Source organism: Crocuta crocuta, unplaced genomic scaffold (genome assembly GCF_008692635.1).
Source record: "Crocuta crocuta isolate KB4526 unplaced genomic scaffold, BGI_CrCroc_1.0 scaffold24, whole genome shotgun sequence".
In the NCBI taxonomy this organism is placed as follows: domain Eukaryota; kingdom Metazoa; phylum Chordata; class Mammalia; order Carnivora; family Hyaenidae; genus Crocuta; species Crocuta crocuta.
Genome location: NW_027530974.1, coordinates 9,263,437 through 9,280,440, shown reverse-complemented (window position 1 = coordinate 9,280,440; position 17,004 = coordinate 9,263,437). Strand labels below are relative to the sequence as shown.

The following is a 17,004-nucleotide window of genomic DNA, read 5'->3' as shown; positions in this document are numbered from 1 at the left end:
CAGTAAATCAACCACTTAAAAAGAAGGTAGGGGCGCCTGGGTGGCTCAGTCAGTTAAGCGTCTAACTTCGGCTCAGGTCTGATCTCATGGTTCGTGGGTTCGAGCCCCGCATCAGGCTCTGTGCTGACTTCAGATTCTGTGTCTCCCTCTCTCTCTGACCCTCCTCTGCTCACGCTGTCTCTCTCTCAGAAATAAATAAAACATTAAAAAAAAATTTTTTTAAGAAGGTTAAAAGAAAAAAACATTAAAATCAACTTATAACAATAGTAAAGGAATACGCAAAATAAAAAGACGTAAACTATGGCATCCAAAACCTAAATGAGGGTGAAAGAAGTAAAATTACAGTGTTTTAGAATGTTAGAACTTGTGACTAACAGCTAAAAATAGACAACTGTATGTATAGGTCAATATTTAGGAACTTCATAGTAACCACAAACCAAAAGTCTATGATACACAGACACACACACACACAAATGAGATAGGCACCCAAACACTAAATAAAACTATCAAACCATAAGAGAGAAAGATAAGGAATAGAGAACTAAAGAAACAAGTAGAAAACAATTAAATAAATGGCAATCATATTAATATTTACTTTCATTAATTACTTTAAATATAAATGGTCTAAGGGGCACCTGGGTGGCTGTCAGTTAAGCGTCTGACTTCACCTCAGGTCATGATCTCGTGGTTCGTGGGTTCCAGCCCCGCATCAGGCTCTGTGCTGACAGCCAGCTCAGAGCCTGGAGCCTGTCTTCAGATTCTGTGTCTCCCTCTCTCTCTGACCCTCCCCTGCTCACGCTGCCTCTCTCTCAGAAATAAATAAAACATTTTGAAAAATAAATAAATATAATGGTCTAAATACTAAATATTGAAGGACAAAATTGGAGAACTGATGCTATCCAACTTCAAGACTTACTATGCTACTGTAATCAAGACACTGTGGTATTGGCTAAAAAAAATCTAGACACAGACCTAACACATTTCACAAAAATTAACTCAGGATGGATCACTGATCTAAATGTAAAATGCAAAACTATAAAACTCCTATTAAAAAAACTTAGATGACACTTGGGTATGGTGAAGCCTTTTTAGATACATCAAAAATATGACCCATGAAGGAAATCACTGATTAGCGTGGCTTCATTAAAATTAAAAACTTCTGCAAAGGGTATTATCAAGATGATGAGAAGACAAGCCGCTGACAAGGGAAAAAAATACTTGCAAAAGACACATCTGATAAAGGATTGCTATCCAAACTACAAAGAACTCTTAAGACTCAATAGTAAGAAAACTATTTAATTAAAAAAGGCCAAATACCTTGACACTTTGGGAAAAGGTGCTCCACATATGTCCTCAGGGAAATGCAAATTAAAATAATGAGATACCACTACATGCAAGACTGGCCAAGATCCAGAACAGACAAATGTTCAAAGTAAATGGTACAGCTGTTTTGGCAATGTGGCAGTTTCTCACAAACCTACACGTACTCACCATGCAGCCCATCAATCACACTACTTAATATTTACCCAAAAGTTGAAAAGACACCCACCCCCAAACTTGCACACAGATGTTTATAGCAGCTTCATAATTGCCAAAACTTGGGAGGCAACCAAGGTGCCCTCCAGCAGGTGAATCACCTCCAGCAGGTGAATTAACCATTAAAAAGGAATGAGCTATTAAGCTATGAAAAGACATAGAAGAGACTTAAATGCATATTCCTAAGTGAAAGAAGCCAATCTGAAAAGGTTCTGTAGGATTCCTAGTACACGCCATTCTAGAAAAGGTGAAACTATGGAGGTAATAAAAAGATCAGTGATGGTGGAAGATTCGGTGGGGGAGAGATGAACAGGCAGAACACAAGAGTTATTTCAGGGCAGTGGAAATACCCCGTGGATTACCCTATGTCATTCTTCCAAACCCATCACGGCCAAGAGTGATCACTAAGGAAAACCATGAACTCTGGGTGATTTTAACATGTCAATGGTGGTTCATCCTTGGTAAAAAGGGTCCCATTCTCATGAGTGATGTGACTATCAGGGGTGGCTGTGCGTGTAGAGATGGGGGGCACATGGGAAATCTCTGTACCTTCTCCATTTTGTTATAAACCTCAAACTGCTCTAAAAAATATTAAATATTTAAACAAAAATATAACAAAAAACCCCAAACCTACATTCATCTTTGTTTGTAGCCCTGATGTTAACGAAGAGGTAGCCTGAAACGTCAGACACAGAATTTGGCTCACTTCCTAGATGATTTGCTCCTGTGAAGCGAGTGGCAATTCCAAAAGCTGGATGTCTCAATTTGCCTGAACAGGAGGGATTCCCCTGTCGGCCTCAGGTATTTGACATCTGGTCAGCTAATTCACATCTATGAATCCTCTACTAATGTGTCTTTTCAAAATACCCAGGAATCTTCTGAGAGGGGAAAAAAAGAGAGAAATGACAAGATTATAATTAACAGGCTGAATTTAAGATTATATTTATTAGATTAACTGAATTTTTTTGTTGGCCTGAAACAGGTGGGGAAGAAAAACAAAACCCTGTCATTTTCCAAACCATCCATTACCTTGTCATTCAGTGGGGAAGCAGAGTAGTTTAACAAGGTCTGGCAATCTAAGAACTTTCTTAGGCACACAGTCCTAAATTTAAGCATACTTTATGCATAGAAATTTTATCTGTCCATGAGTTTTAAGTTGGTCTTCATACTTGCTGACAGGAAAATCTTTGTAAACCTTGGTTACAAAAAGGATCAAAATCTGTATTAAAAGTACTAGAATCATCTGAAGAAGCCAAAGGAAGGCAGTTTTATTACTCTTTCCCCATTTAGGAGAAAAATCTGAAAAATGACTCTTATCCATCTCTGGTAAAGAATGTGTTCAAAACTGTTATTTTTAAACTACAATATTTTGAGAAAGATCTTTATTTGCTTTATACAATGGTAAAAATTATATATTATACATTAACATACCATATATCACCATGATATATACACTGCCTACCAAAACATTTTTTACTATTCTTCAAAAAAAATAAAAAACACCTAAATGTGTTCTTTTTAAGATGTACATTTTCTCCAAAAGAAGAAATTTCTAGCTTTTACTCGTGGAGGGCAGGGAGGAACATCTGTATAGAATTATTCCATCTAAGAAGTTTTTCTCATATAAGAAATGTGATATTCACTGTATCACTCCAATTTTCTTCTTTTTTCTCTTCTTTTTTTCCAACGTTTCTACCGTTTTCCTCTTCTTGGTTGACACCAGGCTATTTCCTTTCGTTGGCTTATTCCTGGCATCATTTAAACCACATTTCTGATTAGGTTTGGACTGCCTTTCTTCCTCCTGCACCATATTGCCAGCTTCCTTTTTGTTGATTTGAGATTCTTCTTTACTTACTAAAACACAAGAGACAGTGCATTTAAAGACTGCTTTTCCCCTCTTGAAATAAATACAAGCTGAGGATAAAGTGAAGTTATCTGAATCTCCTCCACCTCAACAATTCAAGAACAGACTTTTTAGAAACGATCACTTTCACTTACCAACAGAAGGCTCTGCAGCCAGAGGAAGGCTTTCTTTGGCATCTGTCGCTCTGTCTAGCCACACTCCGAGGCATGTCAGCCTGGCATTAGTTTTTACTTCACAGAGTAAAGATGGAGGAACTTTCTATAACAGAAGAAAGAATTCATAACATAGGGGAATTGTAAATACTTTTCTTTTTGCGTAATCAAGTGAACTTAACTTTTTTCCAAAGTTTTTTTTTTAAGTAATCTCTACACCCAACGTGGGACTCCAACTTACAACCCCCAAGACCGAGAGTCACATGCTTTACTGAGTCAGCCAGGCGCCCCTCAAGTGAACTTAATTTAAAACTTACTATGTGTTCTTGAAAATAAAATATACTGCTTAGAAAAGACCTATTATCTTGATTCATGTTTGGTTTGGCTATGTCCTTCACAGAACATGTTTCTGAATATTCAGAAATTGTAAATTCACTAAGGAAAAGGATCATGTCTGGTTCATTTCTAGATTTTAATAAAGAACCCTGCGCAAAGCAGACACTCGACAAACCACATTTGTGTAATGTGTTTATAACAGAACCAAGTAAAACAAGTAAAAACAGGAGAATCTGTAAGAGTGAGGCCACTGAAGGGATCTAACTTCCCACTTATCTGATTCAAAACTCTTGTTAGATAATTGATCAGTAGCTTTCAAATTTTTAGTAATGGCAAAGGCTCCACACCCAACATGGGGCTTGAACTCACAGCCCTGAGATCAAGAGTCACATGTTTTACCAACTGAGGCAGCCAGACACTCCAGTAATGGCAGTATTTTTATCTAGCAAAATCTTATAGAGAAGAGTAATATACACCCAAAAGAGAAGAAAGTGGCACTCCTCTGACTATAAAAGCAGCAGTTCTGGTATCCTGCCAGCTCAGACTCACACCAACCCCACGCTAGCTCTTGGAACCCTACCTTTAAAACTATGAGCATCAATCATGCATGAAAGAGATTTTAATTTTTTGACAGATCTCTGCCTTATGACCTTTGAAAAATATCACCTCACTTAACCCAAAACAACACCGACAGTAAGCCTTGCATTACAGCGCATTTATAGTGTGCTAACACACCTACCTTATTCTGCATAAGCTTCCACATTTTGATGAAGCCATCACTTGATGCTGTAACAATAACATGATGCTCTGGAATTTCAAAACTGAACATGTCCTTTATCCTAGAATGAAATATTAACACCATAAAGGATCCTTTCTTCCCAAAAGTATGATATTGTTGTAAAACTACGCACACAGACTCTTCATTTTTCAATGTTCCAAATGCTTCCAAACTGCTCAAGGAACAGTGCTAAAATAGAACGATGCTCCACATCCCCGTAAGTCAGTGCGCCATTTTCAGGGTCTAAATTCTAGATAAAATGGATTGTTAACCAGATCTTAAGAAAAAGCTGAAAAGATGATCATGATAACCATAAGTAATTAGGTTATCACAAATGAAATAAAAATACTAAGTCCTTCACCTCAGGAGACTCCAAAGTCAGTATGAACAGACAAGTAACAAAACAGAGATACACCCCGGCTTTCTCCCACACCCTCATTTCTCCCCCTCCAGTGCCACCGCTCTAGTCTAAGCTACTACCGCTGCTCCTCTGGATTACTAAGGAGCCTAACTGGTCTCTCTGTTTCCATTTTTGCTAACATTTTTTTTTAATTATCAAATCATGTTACTCCCAGGTTTAAAATCCTACAAAACCAGGATCTTTTTAAAAATAAGACAGGAGAAGTGTGCCTGGGTGGCTCAGTCAGTTAAGCGTCCAACTGTGGCTCAGGTCATGATCTCACGGTTCATGGGTTCGAGCCCCATGTTGGGATCTGTGCTGACAGCTCAGAGCCTGGAGCCTGCTTCGGATTCTGTGTCTCCTTCTCTCTCTCTCTCTGTCCCTCCCTTGCTTGTGCTCTGTTTCTCTCTCTCTCTAAAATAGACATTTAAAAAAAAATTTATTTTTTTAATAACACAGGAGAGGAGGAAGGTGCCAGGAGCATATATAAAGCAAGTCTGGCCATAAACTGACAACTGCTGAAGCTGGGTGATGGGTCTATGGGTGTTGCTTCCTTAAACTGGTCTATTGGCCTTTACAGTTTTCCACAATAAGAAACAAAACAAAATCTACAAAGGCCCTTAGATAAAATCTAAACTCTTCACCAGTCTACAAGGCCAAGCACCATTTGGCTCACTCTGATCCAGGCACACAGATCTTCCATCTGTTGCTGAGACACATCCAGCTCTTTCCTCCCTCAGGCCACTATGCATGCAGTCTCTTGTCTCTCTATTTAGAAACAGCTCCCTTTTATCCCTCAAGTATTATCCTCCTCCATTTCTGGATCAAGCTGTGGAAGTTATCTCTGTTATTCTTAAAACACACCTTTCTATTGCTTCCTGTTCTAATTACCTGCTTACTTGAGTCACTGAATGCAAGCTCTTGTGTTTTCCTTCAATCATTAAATACTTAGTGCAGTTCTTAATGGATGCCCAATGAATACTTGTTAAATGAATGAACAGCCAAATATTCCAAGTGTTATCTTAAGTGTACTAGAGTTAGTAGTATATTTGATTGAAATGGCTGTGAATGAACACTTCCCAATGCAGGGGAGAACAGGGCCTATACACTGAGTACAGTATCTGGAGTATTCACAAGAGATTTCTCAAAAAACATTACTTGGAAAATAAAAACTAGGACTTGCTTAAGACATAAAAAGACAAGTAAATGAAGCACATTAAAGTAGAACTGTGCATTATCACCTTTTCCACAACTGTGTAGAAAAAGCGGAGGCAGACAGAATGGAATTTGGATCTCAGCCCCACCACCCAACAGTGGGGTGACCTCGGCCAAGTCACTGAGCTGTTTACTCTGACCATCAGCATCTACGCCTAGAAGTACAGGGAGCAGTAACAGGCAAGAAAGATTGGCATAAAACAGAAGTCATTACTGTCACATATTTCTCCTGCAGGAAAAACAAGTAGTGTGCAAAGGAGGAGTGTAAAAGAGAAACAAAGTAAAAGCACAACAGAGATCCTGGCAAAGCTCAAACTGTTTTTTGGTGGTTTTTGTTTTTGTTTTTGTTTTTGCTCCTCTTCAAATACGGCTGATTTCAGGACCCAAGTCCAATATCATTGGAAAAACATCTTGTGCAAATCACTAGTCCTGACGACAGCTTCCCCACTTCTGCGCAAAGGCCAAGACAACATGTCTACAGTCCTCTCAGATACCAGGAATCATATATATGTAGGAATGTCTATCTCTGTAAGAATGTATCCCACCTTATGAAACTACTGCATATGGGACGTTTACTGAAGACCCTACACTTACATACACACATACACAGAAACTGGCAAAACAAAACAAATAACAACAACAAAAATACCTGTTATCATGAGCTTTAAATTCACAGAGACGCATTAGTGAATCACAGTCAAAAAACCTGACAACTTCTTCATCTCCAGCCACTGCCAGGACAGACTCCTGGAAGAAAGAAAAACAATACCCAGAGTGTCACCAACGATTCCAACCATCATCACACACACTCGGATTCCACCACGGACGGCTCCTCACTTACTGAGAGAAACGTGAGTGAAGACACTCTCTTTTCGTTTGTGATGGTGCCACTCACAGATGCAGTGTCCACTTGGTAGACATCTATTTTATTCAGTATAACAACTACGTATTTCTCTCCTCTTGGGGACCATTCCACTATGTGAGCATCTGTAAGTTTAAAAAAAAAAAAAAAAAGCTTTTTCATTTCATAAACAAAAAAAATGAAACAATCAGAGTAATAATAAAAATAGCAAATAGCTATACCATGCATTTCATACCCACTGTCGTATTTAGCCTTCATAATGAATTTTTGATAAGTATTTTGCAAGTTAAGGTTTAGAAAATAAACTGGACTCAAAGGATTAAAGGTCAGAGAGCTGGTAGGTGACACGACCCCGTCAAGAATCCCAAAACAAAATGGGGAAGAAAAGAAAATGGGAAAAGTAACCCAAAGCATTCCTCCAGGAGGTAACCACCACCGTGCAGGGGAAATAACATCCAAATAAAAATACTCACTTTGTTTTATATTTTTTATAAATGCTGATCTTCCTTCCACAAGATTCCATGTTCTGCAAAACAAGAAGTTCATTGATGGCATAGTAACTTTTACTAGGTGTTACTCAAATGACAATTTACTACAGACGCAGCTATTTGGAACTGTCGTGTTTCTTACGACAACATTGAAAATATTTACCATCAAGCAAGACTAACATACCCATTCCCATACCCCTTTCACCTGTTTAAAATGTTTAATCTATTTTCAAAAGGTCTCACCTCTTAAAGTATTTCTTTTTAGGATCCTCTTCCTGTTTGCTTCACAACTCAGAATGACTGGGATGTAACATGTATGCCTGAACACAGAGCCTGTCAATTTCTCTACCATTATGAAAAGGTTCACTAGTTTTCAGCCTTTCCTTGTACTGCAGTATCTTTAAGTAGCTGACAGCCATGAGACAAGACAGAAATGTATCTAAAAGATACCCTGAAGGTACTTGGAGAACCAAGACCACAACTGAGAAAAGATGCTCTCAGCATTAATGACTTACCTTAATGTCTTATCTGTACCCACAGACAGGGCCAACTTGCCAGATGGGTGAATAGAAAGGAAGGTCACGTGTCCTCTAAAAGGAAACCAACAGTTAGCTCCAACTTGACAGGTACCTGGAGACCGCCAATGGGAAAGGGCTGGACTCACTTGTGAGCTTTAATGGACTTCAGGCACTCCCATTTCTTTGCATCCCAGACACAAATGAGTCCATCTTCAGCCCCACTGATTAAGTGCCTGTTGCCATGGAATTTCAGGCAAGTTATTGTGCCTGTGGAAAAATCAAAATACAAACTTAGTATTTTGAATGCAGACTCCATTTCTGGTTTAAAGGCTATGCTGTGGTAAGTAAAAATCTAATGTCTTAGTATTACTGAAATATGCCTACAAGTCTTAAATGAGTAAATTCATTTTTTTCATATCAAGACGTACAATTTCAAGGCCATGAAAATACTTTCGGCAGAATTTCTCTAGTTGTAGATACAAACGGGAGCTAATTAGTTCACTTACTTGCTCTGTGTGTCCACAATCATAAATTTGGAGGTGGCTGGGTCAAGGACTATTTGAGCAGAAGTCAAACAAAACCAACCAGTAAACCAGCTAATCTGGGGAACAAACGAATATTTACAGCCATATGCCTTCTTCCTTTTCTTTCCCTCCCTCTCTCCCTTCCTTCCTTCCTTTTGAGAGAGCGAGAACGCAAGTGGGGGAGAAGGGCAGAGAGAGAATCTCAAGCAGGCTCCATGCTCAATGTGGCTGGATCCCATAACCCTGGGATCATGACCTGAGCTGAAATCAAGAGTTGGATGCCACTCAGGCGCCACCCCTCCTTCTTTACTGAAAGAGAGGAGAGGAGGGACTATTATTTTCTAAACAGTCAGCTACCCAATCATCCACAATCCAATTATTATCACTACAGAGCTGTTTTCTATTTGATTTTTACACAGTTCTCATTCATGTCATAAAAATGTATTAGAGGGGCACCTGGCTGGCTCAATCAGTAGAGCATATGACTCGATTTCAGGGTTGTAAGTTCGAGGTCCAGGTTGGGTTTAGAGATTACTTAAAAATAAAATAAAAATTAATCAATTAAAAAATTTTTAAATCTTAAAAAACAAAGAATTTATTAAAACTTCCTAAATTGTTCCACTATTTAATTATGCCCTCTGTAATCTCCTTTGCATTGTTCACAAATTTTCCTACAGCTTTTCAACTTCTTCATAAAACACTCCACTCCCCTCTACTCAAATTAAAATCTTCATCTCCCATGAATTTCTCCTACAGCTCTTGGGATTGACAGACACACATTTTCAATACTCACAAATATTAACCCTCCTGGAAGGAGGTAAGGTGATAGAGGAGCCCAGCATTCTTCTGACCCCCAAAAGCAGTACATGTTTATGGACAATATACAATGATACACTGACCCTCAAGCAGAACTCCCTATGCTTTAAAGCTGTGTCACTCAGCTTACCTTTCCTAGAGCTCAGGGATCAACAAACTACTGTCTCTAAGTCAAATCTGGCTGGTGGCCTGTTTTGATAAATGCACTTTTGCTGGAACACAGATTTGCCTGTTCAGTTCAAAATGTCAATGGCTGTTTTTTGCACTGCAAGAGCAGGGCTGAGCAATCAAAACAGAGACCATATGGCCACAAAGCCTAAATATTTACTGTTTTGTCCTTTTTAGAATAAGAGCATGAGACCTTGGGTCACTGCTGTTCACCTGCCACCTCCTGGTCAGTCCTTCACACTGTCCTTTATATATATGGAAAGGGTAAACGATCTTTGATGAGTAATTTTGCACACCATCCCTCCCCACCCCCAAATATACGGGTAACATACAACCTTATCAAAGTGGGGGGTCTTCAGTCATCTGTGCCCGTTTTCCTCCTTCCTATCAACTTATTTCCCCACCTTGGTAAAGATCTTATCTATCACCAGCTGTTAGATAAACAGCCGTCATACAAAGCATGAAGGAAGTTAGGAACCATAGTACTTCATCCCATCCAAACTCCTTCTACGTCAGCCCCGTCCTTATGGTGCAAAACCAGCACCAGCGGCTGTGGGCAGGCCAGATTTGGTTAGCTTAGTTCTTCCACGCCTAAGGGAAGTTTGTACATTGTGTGAACTGGGATTAGGAGACAGAACGGAATAGGGACGTACGTTGAGCTCACTCCAAGTCTAGCTTCTGCTGAAAAGCAAAAACTTGTCAAAGTAGCTAGGGACCATCTAAGAAGGACAAGGAACACTCCATATTTACCGCCAGACACCAACGCGTGGCTGTCTTATCTCCCTTTAATTGAAGGAAATCAACAACCTTGGCAGAGTTTCCCCAAACTGCACATCTAAAAACTACACATTCGCTCCCATTTCCCTTCTCCTGGAACATGTGTTAAACCTCATTCTTTGTCCCCTTGGGAAAATACAATAAAAACAGAATAATGTTCAATACTGGGGGGAAAAAAAAAACCCACCTCTTCAGCCTTCCTATTCCTAAATCCTACCACTATCCTGGACAACTTCACCATCAGTGTGGAAACCCAAGCACGAGCTGAGAATCACCAGGCCCTGACCTCAACCCCAGGGACCTCTGCCCCCTCTCTAGTTCAGCCCCGCACACCTACAGCCGGGACATGTCACCACCTAGAGCGGCTCCCCATTACAGCCCTTGAAGGGTCTCTTCCCCGCCTGCAACCTCGCCTTTCACCAGCCCTTTCTTGCCCCCTTCATTCACACTCCGCCCGCTTTTTCATCTCAGAGATCTGCAGGTCCTTAACCCCCCATTTTCTCTAGACTGGCAGTCTAAACTATTCTTTCACCAAAATCCTATGGAAATCAATCCTTCTATTGCACGTACCGAGTAGCTTTCTGCTCCCCACATAAATGCCTGGAGCTTAGTGCAAACGGATGTTACTGGACCCACAGCCTCCAACTTCAGTCGGACAGACGCTCACCAGACCTTCTGCTTGCCCTTGGTCAGCATCTCTCTCATTTGCCAGGCGCCAGCGCTTTCCTCAAGTCCACACCGCCCTCCCTCCCATTCAATCCCTAACCTCTTTTTCTCAAGGACCAGCCAGGACCTGGCCCAGGTCCCCAATCACCCCAACCTCCGTTTTAACCTCATAATGTTGACTTGCTTACAGGTCCCCATGCACCCAGTGGTTAAAGACATGGGCTCCCGACCTAGGTCTGAGTCCTCATTACACTGTTTTGTGACTTGATAGTCACAAAACATCTTTGAATCTCAGTCTCGTCTTCTAGGAACTCAAGATGCAGCTGTTCCTTGTCGGCAAACTGCCGGGTACGTGCTATTCCCTCAATAAAGTTAACCATCAGCATGAGGCTGCTACTGCGCACTTCCTGCTCTGCCTGGAATGCCCTCTCTCCCGCCTTGAAAACCTCACCTGGCTAACAACTGGCACTTCTCTTTTAAGATAATTTAGTCAGATGTCATTTTAGGGAACTTTCTGCTTCCTCCCGCTCCCTTCTGTCTCCCAATGTGGACTGTGAAGAACTTAAAAACAAAAACACCCTTTTTCATTTCTGTATTTCCTAGCACAGAATCCACTACATAAAAGATACTTAATGAACTGCTCAACTGAAGTCAAATCGTCAAGTAATGACGCCTCAACATTATCTCAAAGGACGGGATTTTCTTACCGCTGTGATGCACCAGAGCCCCGTGGTCTACCTTCTTCTTCATGTCGTATATGTGGATCGTTTCATCTTTGCTGCCAGTGACTACAAAACGACTACTGACAGCCACTGCTGACAACGAGGCGGTGTGGGCATGGTGGGTGAAGTCAGCCACAGAAGTCCATTTTTGCTGAAGAGTAAAACACACAATGTCACGATCACATCACAGTTCTCCGGAAGCACGTTAAGCGGTTACACAGTCCACAAAAACTACCAGCGGATACTTACAAATTGAGAAAAAACTATGCAATGACAGCAGATTAAGAAAAACAAAGAACCCGTGAATTAAAAAAAGGCTGGTAGCAAGGAGACAGTAAGGCAACGCTGGGTGTCATGACTCCAAAACAATTATGGAGACCAGATTGCTTTAAGGTCCTATTCCAATCCTTAACTCCTGAATATATTTCCTTATACGTGAGACCTGCACACTATTTATTCATTCAATCTTCAGATTTGATCTGAATTTATTCGTTCAAATACTAAATGACTACTATGTGCTTGGCACCATTTTAGACAGTTGATATGTAACAGTGAAGAAAGGAAAGTCCTTATTCTAATGGAACTACCATCCCTGTGGGAGAGACAAACTGTAGGTAAATATGACATCACATAGAGATGAGTATGAATGACAAGTCTTATAAAGAAAAATAAACCATATTTCCATTAGTACCAAAATAAGCCCTAGAGAATGACCGATGATGAGGTCTCAAGAACTCTAGGCTTATCCATTGTACAACTTCTGCACAGAATAAGTGAAACTGGTTGAGTGCAAGGAATGACTGACAGCTGAATACATACACACACCCAAAATTGGCAGAGACGCATCAAGAAGTATCAGCAAATCAGGGGTACCTGGGTGGCTCAGTTTGCTAAGTGTCCAATTTCAGCTCAGGTCATGATCTCAAGTTCATGGGTTTGAGCCCTGCATTGGGCTCTGTGCTGACAGCTCAGAGCCTGGGGCCTGCTTCAGATTCTGTGTCTCCTTCTCTCTCTGCCCCTCCCCTACTTGCTCACATGTGCTCTCTCTCAAAAATAAACATTAAATTTTTTTTAAAAAAGGAGTATTTGCAAATCAAGCAAACCATGGAAGGAAAAAATAAATCCATCAGACTTCTTTGAACATACTTTAAGATGTGTTACTGAAAACTAATTTCTAAATAATTACAGCGTCAAACGGTCTTTCCATCAATCAGGACCAAGGGCACCTCTTTTGAGTAAAGGCACAATATTCCTGAGGGGCTGCTACAACCATAAATCAAACACAACCTTTGTGCACTTTATGGAAGGAATGTTGATTATCTGAACTAATATCTGTCTAGGTTTAGAAGCAGCAGTGGGTAGTATAAGAGCTTCATGTTTCAGAGACCCCTGGGGACTTGAGTCCCAGGTCTCCCAATATTAGTTGTGTGGCACTGAGCAGGTCACTTAGCCTATCTCAACTTCAGGCTCCTCATCTGTAAAATGGGGATACCTGTATTTGCCTCAGGAGATTGCTGTGAAGACTACATGTGAAGTCACAGAACAACGTAGTGACTTTATTACAAAGAGAACACAATCAACAGCATCATCTTTAAGATTCGAGAGATTCACCTTCCCGCCAAAACCAGATTAATAACCAGGTATAAACAAAAACAACAAAAAAGTAATTATTCAAGTTATATACTTCTAGTTTTCCGGTTAATTCAAGACTGACACCTTAACTTCTTCATAAAGAAGTACTGAAAAGAATAGATTTCTGAGACTTAGGTTTGCTTAGGGAAAAACACTGCTAGGTTAAAAGAGATCTTTTTTTAAATTTTTTAGTTTAATGCTTTTTATTTATTTGTGTGTGTGAGAGAGAGAGAGACAGCGTGAGAAGGGGAGGGTCAGAGAGAGCGGGAGACTCAGAATCCGAAGCCGACTCCAGGCTCTGAACTGTCAGCACAGAGCCCGACGCGGGGCTCGAACCCACAAAACGTGAGATCATGACCTGAGCCGAAGTCGGACGCTTAACCGACTGAGCCACCCAGGCGCCCCAAGAGATCTTATTTCTAGCCGTGGATATGCCCTAACTATCTGTTTAACTACTGGCAATTTACTTAACCTCTCCACTCACACATCCAGTAAAAATATTTCTATTTTGTTATAATTTTTCTCCATGCATTTGTCTCCTTCGCCCTTCTTACGTCGGCAAGCTCTCGCGCTGGATCCATGCCTTTGGCTTGTCATCTCCACTACCAATTAATGGTCCCATGGTCAGGGTCCAAAAACAAACTGAGGAGGTTATCCTGACCCCGACCTAATATTCTGTAAAATTCCAGGACAAAAAGTAAAAGAGCGAACTCTTCTCTCCTTAAATCCTGAACGCGTACACCGGCTGTCAACGGACTCATTTGCCAGCTTAACCTTCCTGCACCGTGGCCGGAATGTCTCCTAAAGGCAACAAACACGATCTCGTTTTACGAAATGCCTGTCCAAGTTTTAAAAAGCTAAATTATACGTTTGAGCTTGACTCATCAATTCATCCCTAGGAGATCAGTGTGTTCACCTGTGCTGATGTTACCACGGCCCTGTGGGAGCCCGGCCAGGCCTTCCCACGCCCCTCCTCCCGCGGTCCCTCCCGGTGCGCACTCTCACCTCTTGGTCGCCGCTTGCATCTGGCTCGGGGCGGACAGCGAACCCAAAAAGGACCTGTTCGTAACAACCAGCTACCAGCTCCATTCAGCAGCGCACGTGCCCCTTCAACCAGCACCGCTCAGCTGAGGCCGTGACGAAAGCGGATGCCAGAGGAAGTGGGGTCCTTCCTGCGTCGGCGCTCAAATTACGTCATGAGCTCAGGGCTGCCTTTAGGGCGCCTGTCTCCGCGGAAGCGGTTTCAGCGCTCGAAGATCACGCGGAACTTCCAAAAGGAGAAAAAGAAATGATTTCACGTGAGGAAATTCTCACGGCGGGGAGAAAAATGTTGGGGGCAAGCAGGCATATTCTAGGTGGCTGTCAGGTAGGCGGGTCTAAAGGAGAGTGGGGCGGGACATCCTCTACGGAGGGGCCTCGGTTCCGTGACGTCGCGAATAGGGGCGGGGCCTCCCCTGCTGGGGCGGGGCCTCCCCTGCTGGGGCGGGGCCTCCCCTGCCGGGGNGTGTGGAGTCGTCTATGCTGTGGGCTGTCAGACGAGGGACAGGAAGGAATTGAGTTTCTTTAATGCGCAGGAAGCATAAGCAAGCCTTTGTCTCTCACATTGTCTCGTAACAGAGCAGAGAGGGGGTCGACATTCACGGTTAGCGGTTTCTAAAGAAGGCCTCACACCTTTCCTTCCGGCTTGATTGGCTTGTCTGACTTTGGGGTCACATCGGCCGACGTCGCCGCCCACCCCGGGGAGGGAGGAGGACGCTTTACCTGAAGGGCGAAAAGACGGGCGGCTTGCGGACGAAGAGCGCAGTCATCGTAGGGGAAGGTTCCAAAAGGAAATCTCCCATTTCACTTTGACCACGTCCCCAGTTCAGGGGCCAAGTGAAACGTGCATGAAAGCAAAGATCGCCTTAATTAACATTTGAAATTTTCATAAGGTGTGGAGATGCAGGGGTCTGTCGGAAACGACAGTTTTGCACAAATCGGAGTAAACCTGGAGCGTCGTAGTCTCCTGAGGGCCACAGCCCGTGCATCTGACAAGCAGGCACTGGGAGGCCATCGTTGGTGTCAAGTCTTGAACCCCCGTTTCAGTGCTGATCCCCTAGCACGTTGACCCTTTTGCTTTCAAGAGAATGTGTCCTCTGGTATTCTGCACTGTCACTACGTGTCTAACTCGTGTTCGTTTTAATCGCTGCTGGTTTGGGTCTTGTAGACATGATTACCCTTTGAATGATTTGGGGGTCATCGCAGCGCAACGAAGGCTTTGCGTTCCCACTTTGGCGACCCCACATGTACGCCCTCCTCAGGCACTGAAAATTCTGTGGTCAAACCAACACTCAGTCTCGGGAACACGTGTAGTCATTCACTGTTTTATACTAATTCCTTCACTATGTGCTGGTTATCTTCATTACGTTAAAAAAAGTCAAGTTATTTTACTATTTAAGTTACTTTCCTTTTTACTCCTTCGCTGTGTCCCCCAGAGACCCACCAAAGTGAGAGGTGTGTGAATTCGGGCAGTGGATGTCAGCTGGGCATGGGACAAAGAATGAGTGAACAGGACATTTCTTTGAAGTCTCATATTTTGTCGTGAAAACTGTTAGAAATTACTGGAACCAATTGAGAAGCTCAGAAGACCTTAGAGAGCATTTATGCAGGTGATCCCAATCTAGTTTATGGGTAAGTTCTGAGGGTTTTCCAGCGCTTGAAATTATATGCTCAGTTGTACCGTACGTTTTTGAAGGAGAGCATGGAAAAAATTTAATGATGTTTGCAAAAAGATTAGTGCCTCTAAAGTTAAAATGCACTAATCCAGCCTGAGGTTATAAATGTGAAATAGGTCTAGAAAAGTAACTCTTTCAAAACCACACAGCTAAGGGACAGTAGACTTAGAGCGCTGCTACTTTTTACATTTCCTTGGGCTCAAACTTTCTCTTTAGCAGAGGAGGAAAAAGCAGTTTCACTGCCTTAAGAAGAACAATACATCCAACTTGACAATAAACTATGAAAAAAAAGAAAAACAATACAAAATTACATACTTGTTCAACTAGATTCAAACCGAGCATACTTCCTGCAAACCTCCTGTTCTCTTCCCAAACACAGGATGCAAAAAAAAAAAAACATTTAATCTCATTCTTGTGAAAACTGCAGTTGCCAAGAAACAACCACCTGCTAAGAGTTCGTTGACAGTAGACCACGACAGGATTTTTTTTTTTTTAGTTTTGCTTTTAAATTATTGATCAAAAAGCTTTTTACGCTTGAGCTGTGTGTTGATTTATTCATTCATTCAACAAATATTTATTAAATGCCTGGCTTTGGTTTGCTAAAGAAAAAACAGCCAGTTTTTTGGGTTTTTTTTTTTTGGTGGGGAGGGTAGTAAGGTGGACATACTGCACTAAAAAGCAGGATACAACAGAGAAAAATCAGTCGTGTTAGAAATATGAGAGTTTCATATTTCTGCTCATTACCACCGACACCCCCTTTTCTCACTGTGACAAGTAGTAAGTCTTAACTTTTAGGACTACAGAGGTACATGCGCATATTGCCAGAGGACTTTGGT

General features: G+C 41.7%; 1 protein-coding gene across 1 annotated transcript; it reads right to left on the bottom strand.

Annotated features, from left to right (window-relative positions):
• Nucleotides 1-2,462: 2,462 nt before the first annotated feature.
• Nucleotides 2,463-14,584, bottom strand: PAK1IP1 (PAK1 interacting protein 1). The gene is made up of 10 exons (XM_077769997.1): nucleotides 14,460-14,584; nucleotides 11,808-11,973; nucleotides 8,296-8,416; nucleotides 8,147-8,221; nucleotides 7,617-7,669; nucleotides 7,123-7,268; nucleotides 6,931-7,028; nucleotides 4,628-4,727; nucleotides 3,535-3,658; nucleotides 2,463-3,390 (listed from the first exon to the last, which is right to left on the bottom strand). Exons 1-10 carry the CDS (start codon nucleotides 14,541-14,543, stop codon nucleotides 3,176-3,178), a joined length of 1,182 nt encoding a protein of 393 aa, XP_077626123.1. The 5' UTR covers nucleotides 14,544-14,584; the 3' UTR covers nucleotides 2,463-3,175.
• Between the last annotated feature and the right edge of the window lie 2,420 nt (nucleotides 14,585-17,004).